We start from the raw sequence: 8700 nt of genomic DNA on the forward strand, positions 1-8700 counted from the left end.
AGATGTAATATATTACACTTTTGTTTTTGGGTTTAGATATACACCGATGGCAAAAGAATTTGAATCTCTCTTGATATTAAGTAGTTACATCATCATTACAAGCCTATGAGGTTCTACTGCATTGCACAGTGTGACACTGGGTGTGCAAAAGAAAGATGCGGAGGTTGAAAGCCTGAGAGGATGTTAGGAAGGCAGAGAAGTAGAATTTTGCACTGGAATATGGCATGTGAATGCATCGTGAGATAACCAGGATGCGGCCCTGCAGACTTAGTAGAGCCCAAGGGCCCATGCAGAATCAGTAAGGTCCACTGATCCAGTTTAAAAAAATTACAAGAATTACGAGAAGTTTCTACAGCATCCTAGATAGAGTTGGGATGAACACCCCCCCAATTTGGCTCACGCCAGAACTCTCGAACATCGCAAAAGTTCAGACCCGAACCCTATTAAAGTCTATGGGACCTGAACTTGAAAAAGCAAAAGTCCCCATTTTGAAGGCTAAAGCCGCGTACACACGGGCGGACTGTATGGCCAACTTAGTCCGTCAGACAATCCGACGGACAGTCCGTCCTACTTTCGAATGAACGGACTTGACCACACACGGATGCAAAACAGTCCGTCGAAAGTTTGCGCGATGACGTGTACAGCACGTACGACGGGACTAGAAATAGGAAGTCCAATACACAGCAATGCAACCTTTCGCCGTGTAAATCCTTTCTGAGCATGCGCCATACTTAGTCCGTCGAACTAGCCTACTCACGAGCGGATTGTCCGCTGAAACCAAAGTCTAACGGACAATATTACGGAAATTCCGAAATACTTAGTCCGCCAGACTGCACGCTGAAAAAGTCCGCTGAAGCCCACACACGAGCGGACTGTCCGCTGAAATGTGTTTCGACGGACTAAGTTGGCCAGACAGTCCGCCCGTGTGTACGCGGCTTTACAGTGTCTTACAAAAGTATTCACCCCCCTTGGCATTTTTCGTGTTTTGTAGCCTCACAACCTGGAATTAACATGAATTGTTTGAGGATTTGCATCATTTAATTTACAGAACATGCCCACAACTTTGAAGATTTTTTTTATAGTGAAGCAAACAACAAATGAACAAATAGGACAAAATAACAGAAAAAGACAATATGCATAACTATTCACCCCCCCAAAGTCAATACCGTACTTTGTAGAGCCACCTTTTGCGGCTATCACAGCTCCAAGTCACTTTGGATAAGTCTCTATGAGCTTGCCACATCTTACCACTGGGATTTTTGCCCATTCCTCCTTGCAAAACTGCTCCAGCTCCTTCAAGTTGGATGGTTTGCGCTAGTGAACAGCAATCTTTAAGTCTGACCACAGATTTTCTATTGGATTGAGGTCTGGGCTTTGACTAAGTCAACACTCAAGTGTTGCTTTAGCAGTGTGTTTGGGGTCATTGTCCTGATGGAAGGTGAACCTCCGTCCTAGCCTCAAATCACACAGAGTGGTACAGGTTTTGCTCAAGAATATCCCTGTATTTAGCACCATCCATCTTTCCCTCAACTCTGACTAGTTTCCCAGTCCCGACTGTTGAAAAACATCCCCGCAGCATGATGCTGCTACCATCATGTTTCATTGTGGGGATGGTGTTCTTTGGGTGATGTGATGTGTTGGGTTTGCGCCAGATATAGCATTTTCTTTGATGGCCAAAAAGTAAAATTTTTGTCTCATCAGACCAAAACACCTCCCTTCATACATTTTTGGGAGTCTCCCACATGCCTTTTCGGAAAAACTCAAAACGTGCCATTTTGTTTTTTGCTGAAAGTAATGGCTTTCTTCTGGCCCACTATGTCATAAAGCCCACTTCTATGGAGCGTACAGCTAATTGTCGTCCTATGTACAGATACCCCAGTCTCTGCTGTGGAACTCTGCAGGTCCTCCAGGGTTACCTTAGGTCTCTGTGCTGCCTCTCTGATAAAGGCCCTCCTTGCCCAGTCCGTGAGTTCTGGTGTGCAGCCATCTCTTGGCAGGTTTGCTGTTGTGCCATGTTCTTTCCATTTGGTTATGATAGATTTGATGGTGCTCCTAGGGATCATTAAAGATTTGGATATTTTTTTATAACCTAACCCTGACTTGTACTTCTCAAGAACATTTTCCCTTACTTGTTTGGAGAGTTCCTTGGTCTTCATGGCAGTGTTTGGTTAGTGGTGCCTCTTGCTTAGGTGTTGCAGCCTCTGGGGCCTTTTAAAAAGTTGTGTATATATAATGACAGATCATGTGACACTTAGATTGCACACAGGTGGATATCATTTCACTAATTATGTGACTTCTGAAGGTAATTGGTTGCACCAGAGCTTTTTATGGGCTACATAACAAATGAGGTGAATACATTTGCACATGCCAATTATCATTTTTTTATTTCTGAAAAATAGATTTATGTATATATTTTTCTAATTTTACTTCACCAACTTAGACTATTATGTTCTGATCCATCACATATAATTCAGATTAAAAACACTGGACTAAAGGCTGTAATGTAACAAAATATGTAAAAAGCCAAGGGGGTGAATACTTTTGCAAAGCACTGTATATCCAAGTTATTGGCCATAAAAGGGGTATAGGGGCCTGGGTACTGGCCTGGGGGACATGTATCAATGCAAAACATTTTTTTTTTTAAAAGATCCTTTTTACAGGTGCAGTGATTTTAATGATGCTTAAAGTGAAACAATAAAAAAGAAAAATTCCTTTAAATAAAGTGCCCCCTAATGCCGCGTACACATGACTTTTTGAAAGAAAAGGTCCGACGGAACGAATCCGTTGGACATTCCAATTGTGTGTGGGCTCCATAGAACTTTTGCATGCCAAAAATCCAACGGACTTTAGAAATAGAACATGTTTTTAATTTTCCTGACGGAACTCCGCCAGACTCAGTTCCTAGTGGGAAACCCGTTCGTCTGTATGCTGGTCCGATGGACCAAATACGACGCGTGGGCAGCTACAGCACCTGCCTGCGAGAATGTTTCCAGCGCAATAGGATCTCGTGATGGGGTACTGTACATTCCGCAACATGCTGCAATAGAAAAAACACATTTTCCTATCGCAGTAAGCATGAGAGGGAAGGCCCTTTGGTCTGGTATGGATTTTAAGGGGAAGCCCCTACGCTGAAAAATGGAGTGGGGTCCCCCCAAAATCGATACCAGACCCTTATCCGAGCACGCAGCCCGGCCGGTCAGTAAAGGGGGTGGGGACAAGCGAGCCCCTCCTGAGCTGTACCAGACCACATGCCCTCAACATGGGGGGGTGGGTGCTTTGAGGAAGGGGGCACCCTGCGAGCCCCCCACCCCAAAGCAACTTGTCCCCATGTTGATGAGGACAAGGACCTCTTCCCAACAACCCTGTCCGTTGGTTGCCGAGGTCTGTGGGCGGGGGGCATCCCCCCATGTTGAGGGCATGCTGCCTGGTATGGCTCAGGAGGGGGGCAGGCCGGGCTGCGTGCTTGGATAAGGGTCTGGTATCGATTCTGGGGGGACCACCACGCCGTTTTTTCGGCGTAGGAGCTTCCCCTTAATATCCATACCAGGCGACGGGGCTAACAAGGTGTCAATCTCACCAATAAAAGTGGCGAGATTGACTTCCTTTTCTAGTCCTGTCGTAACTCATCACATTCAAAATGAACGGACTTTAGTCCAATTGTGGGCAAGTCCGTTCATTTGGAAGTCCGCCAGAACTCCGTCGGAATTCCACTGGGAAGTCCGGTGGACCTAGTCTGCTGGAAAGTCCAGTTGTGTGTACAGGGCATTAGTCTACCTGTAAAGTGGCGCATCTGTACTGAACCTGCTGCAGCAAAATGGACATTTATAAAGAACAAAAATTACATTTAAATTGCTGGCAATACAATTCCATTGCCAGCAATACAAAAATGTTAAAATAATCGGCGTGGGTGTCCCCTCCCAATCCATACCAGGCCCTTTGGGTCTTGTATGGATTTTAACAGGAACTCAGCATGCGATATTGCTGAACACCCTTGTCTGCCTAAAAAATAGGTTGGGCGTGCCGTTATGTTTCTAATTACAAAACGGAGACTGATCACATACTTACTATAAAAGCAAGTCCTCTGATATGGAAAGTTCTGAGGAAGTGCCTAAGATTTTTTGCCCTCCTAACCCTTGTGTAATAAATTGTACCATAACTGTACAGTCTCCCTGTATATCGTATATCTATATAAATCCTGTATAATAAGAACAATTTTAATGTCTGCGCAACAAAAGCAGACAATGATCCACGGTATTGTTTGCTGAAATCCTTGCAATATGTACTGTAAATGTCTTGGGGGAAGTCATATCCCTCAAAAAAATTCAAACTTTTGGGCAAAATTTGTATGAAAGATGCTTTTCTATTAAAATATGATACAGGACAAAGTGGAAAATAGACATAATAGACATAAAAGTATAACAAAAAAGAAAATTACCTGTACACACTTCCTCATATGTGGGATGTTGAGTGTACCCTCCTGCATATCCTACCTGCGTGGAGAAGACACCCTTCTGTCTCCAGAACAGCCGCTCTACTCCCCAGAAGCAGCCCATACCTAAAAAGCACCAGAAACTACAATCAGTTGATAGAGAAACACAGATCCATACTTCTGCTCTATGAAACCTGTCTTTATGAACTTACCAAACATGGCCAGCTCATGACCAATTGGGAATGGCTCCATTGTTGAGTTTCCATTGATAGCATGTTTGGCTGTGAAAAAAAAATGGATTAAATCAAAAATGGAAAAATTCTGAAACAGGTAGTACAGCAGTGATCTAATAGAACCGTTAAGTAAATTATTGGTTACTGAATGATAAGGGTAAACTTCAAGCTGTGAGGATGTGTGTTTTCCAGGAAATATCTTCTAAGAACAATGTTCATGTTGATGAACTCCATTACCCTGCTCTTACCTGACACTTGAAGGGCTTCAGCCCGCCCTGGTAGAGCCTCTTGGGCTGTGGGGAGAATGGTTTTACTAGGCATTGCTGTGTTATGCTGACTGTAAAAATCAGAAAGGTGCTGTGCTTTATAGGGTATCATTACCTTGATAGGGCAGAGGTTACTAACACATTTTTAATAAGTAACCAGTAAGCCACGGTAGTTAAAGAGACACGAGTATCTAAATGAAATGGGATATGGGTTTTCTTACAGGATCTTTGTATAAAGGTTCTTCTGACAGCCAGTCTGATTCTTTTTTTTTTTTTTTTTTTTTTTTTTTTAAGTTTTATTTGCCAAGTGTACATACATAAAAAAAGAAGGCATCATTTACAGAATACAATCTCAATCATAGTCAACAAGGCAGCAGAAGTATGGACTGTTTACAAGGTTGCACGGTCCACAGATAAAGATATGTTAGCACATATAGCTTTTTTTTTTTTTTTCTGTATAATTTACCATTTACCCATATTAGTTACGGGTCATATCGTTCATCATCAGCATGTGGTATGTCAAAGCAAAGAACAAACTAATAAACAATTTAACCCCCCCCCCCCCAGATATGCCTTCACCAATAGCATCTCTCATTGAATATTTATTCGACAGTGGTGTATAGTCATGTCCTTTAGGTGTCGCATGGTGTAGTTTCCTTAGAATTTATCCATCTACCCCAGATTTTATTAAATTTTTTTCTTACTACCTCTTGCTTCATAAGTCATTCTGTACAGGGTAATATTTGCATTAACCAGTCCTTTCCATGCGGATAAGGTAAGAACCTCACTCTTAATCCAGTTCAAGACTATAAGTTTTCTGACATAGTAATACAGCAATCGTAGGAACTGTCTCGTATTGTTATTCATCACCTCATCCTCTATTACCCCCAGGAGTCCCAAGAGTGGGCTACATATATTCAGGAGATCAAAAGTGTCTGCAATAAACTGGGACACCTGTGACCACAACGGTCCTACTTTACCACACTCCCACACCATGTGAATAAAGGTGCCATCTGCCACCTGGCACTTGTGGCAAGTAGGGTCATCTCTATTGCCCATCCTAAATAGTCTGTGTGGGGTATAATACATTTGGTGAAGGTATCGTAACTGTATAAGTTTGTCCCGAGCTAAAATGACTGTAGGCCCATAGGAGGCTAGAACTTCCTCCCACTGGGCCTCAGTCATCTCCGGAATCACCTCCGTCCATCTGCTCCTCATTTTTTCCTCACTGGGCTGTTTTTTGGCCATAAGGACCGCATAATAGGTAGAGACACGTTTTGTGTGCTCCGGTTCTGCAAGCAATTTTTCCATTCTTGTGTTTTCCAAAAGTATTGGCCCAGTCCCAAATTGAGCATGAGCCACATGTTTCAGTCTGGCATACTGGAATGCCCATGAGTCAGGAATAACTCTCTTTTCAATTGTGCAAAGGTTTTAAGGTCCCCATTGTCAAAGAGCTGATGCAAATAGACAAGGCCATGCCTCGCCCACTTATGTCCATCGTCCAGGAGGAAAAAATCTTTAAACAGGGGTTAAACCACAGGGGGACATTTGGCGATACGTAGGAGGGTGCGTCCCGTATATGCCTTGTACATGTCTCTAGCACTTGTGCAGTCATGCCACTTTCCGTCGGTACTTCACCTCTAAAGAAAAAATTTAAGAGCGTCTCATAGGAGGAAGCCGCAGCTGCCTCCACTGCTGTCGCTGCGTTGTTCAGCTGCGGAAACATACGCCAATGAGCCTGAACTAACTGTGACCCCAAGTAGTACATGTGAAGATTAGGGATTGCCAGACCCCCTCTCCCCACCGGTAGTTGCAGAATGGTCAGCGATACTCGAGCTGCCTTGCCACCCCACAAAAAGGAGGTCAGCAAGGAGTCAATATAACCGAAAGTCTTTTTAGGGATAAATCGCGGGGCATTGGAGAGTATGTATAGAAATTTCGGGAGATAAATCATTTTAAATAAGTTGGCTCTTCCTAATAAAGTGAGCGGGAGTTCCTTCCATTTTTGTATTCTGTCTCTAAAGTCTCGAATTACCGGCCATAGATTCACCTCCGTGAATGACTCGACAGGCAATTGAACGTGTATCCCTAGGTATTTAAATTGGGTTGTGACTGTCAGAGGACAGCGAGGAGGGGGCACTAAACCTGGCTGCGGGTCTAGGGGAAATAGCGTTGATTTGGCCCAGTTTATCCAAAACCCCGAAAAGTCTCTGAATTCCTCGATCACCCGGAATGCATTGGCTGGCGATTGGTCAGGGTCCCCAAGATAAAGCAGCATATCGTCTGCGTATAACGAAACACGTTCCTCCAACTCCCTGACCAAAAGACACTTAATGTCACCCCGAGTCCTAAGTTTGGCAGCCAGGGGCTCTATAGCCAGAGCAAAAAGGAGAGGGGATAGGGGACATCCCTGTCGTGTCCCCCTCCCAATCTGAAAAGAGTCCGAAATGTGTCCGTTCACTCTGATACAGGCTCGGGGGTCATTATATAATAATCTAACCCAATTCACAAACCTCGGACCAAAACCCATTTTATCCAGTAGAGAGAACATGTATTTCCACTCTACCGAATCGAATGCCTTTTTTGTATCGAGTGAGGCTATCACTTGGCTATCGATATTAGCATGGGAAATTTGCATATTCATATAGAGTTTCCTGAGGTTCATTTGAGTGCAGCAGCCTGGGATAAAACCTGTTTGATCGGCGTTGATCAGTTTGAGAATCACCGACTGCAATCTACCGGCCAAAATTTTGGCCAGTATTTTGGCATCAGTATTGATCAAAGAGTTCGGTCTATACGATTCACATTTTTGTGGGTCCTTGCCACAAACACTTTTAGAAGGCGAGGGACTAAACTCTCCTTGTCGAGCTGGTACCATTCCGCCAGAAAACCGTCCAATCCAGGTGATTTACCCGGTCTGAAGGAGGAAATGGCACCAGCTATTTCTTCAGAGGTGATAGACTGCTCTAAAATAGCACTGTCCTCTAGGGGCAGTAGTGGAAGATCTATATCATCAAAATAAGAGGAGAGGTCTCGGTCCGTACAGTTGGATTGGGATGGGTCCTGTATGTATGTCTGTTCTGCAAGAGTAATGTCACATTCTAGCTGTTTCACCTCACAGTCCAGGGCCTTTGCAAAGTCTTTCGTCTCTTTAGCAAAAATTCCTCTCATGGTAGCTTTAAAGGCCTCCCACTGTGTGTGTACAGTGGTCACAGCACCATTCTCCCTCCAATAGTGACCCATAGCCTCCTTGCATTTCAACGTCACATATTCCTCCTGCAGCCACTGTGTTTGCAGTCGCCATTGTCGTCTCCCAGTAGGGATATTTAGGTCCAACGTGACCTCCAAGCGGGTGGTCCGACAGTGCCCTGGGAAGGTACCTAACCCTGGAGATAATGGGGAGACCATCTATTGAGGATAGGAGCATATCAATTCTAGTCAACGTCTTATGGGTCTCCGAGTGGCACGAGTATGCACTGACCCCCGGGTTTTTGTAGCGCCACACGTCCGTGAGAGCATAACTGTCCAGCCATGATGCAAGGGTATTACGTGAGCCAGATGCACACCCGTGCCTGTCCAGAACCCCATCCGACACCACATTAAAATCTCCCATCAACAGCAGTGGGCCTTGTGCTATCAGTACAGCTTCATGTAGAATACTGTCCAATATTTGGAAGGAGAATGGCGGTGGAACATACACACATACCAGAGTCAAACACACATTAAACATTTGACAAACCAAGATAGCATATCTGCCGTTAGGGTCTGATTT

At 44.2% G+C, this 8700-nt stretch overlaps 1 protein-coding gene across 1 annotated transcript in view; it reads right to left on the bottom strand.

Moving 5' to 3' along the window:
- Positions 1–5058, bottom strand: part of LOC143982353 (peptide methionine sulfoxide reductase MsrA-like) — a 29040-nt gene extending 23982 nt beyond the window's left edge. The window contains exons 1-3 of the mRNA XM_077480991.1: positions 4911–5058; positions 4642–4710; positions 4436–4555 (exon numbers count right to left, since the gene is read on the bottom strand). Coding sequence (XP_077337117.1) covers positions 4436–4555; positions 4642–4710; positions 4911–5040 — 319 coding nt within the window. The 5' untranslated portion in view covers positions 5041–5058. The remainder of the gene's footprint in view (positions 1–4435; positions 4556–4641; positions 4711–4910) is intronic.
- Between the last annotated feature and the right edge of the window lie 3642 nt (positions 5059–8700).

This window comes from Lithobates pipiens, unplaced genomic scaffold (genome assembly GCF_037356315.1).
Source record: "Lithobates pipiens isolate NorthernLeopardFrog02 unplaced genomic scaffold, aLitPip1_a1.2 Scaffold_16, whole genome shotgun sequence".
In the NCBI taxonomy this organism is placed as follows: domain Eukaryota; kingdom Metazoa; phylum Chordata; class Amphibia; order Anura; family Ranidae; genus Lithobates; species Lithobates pipiens.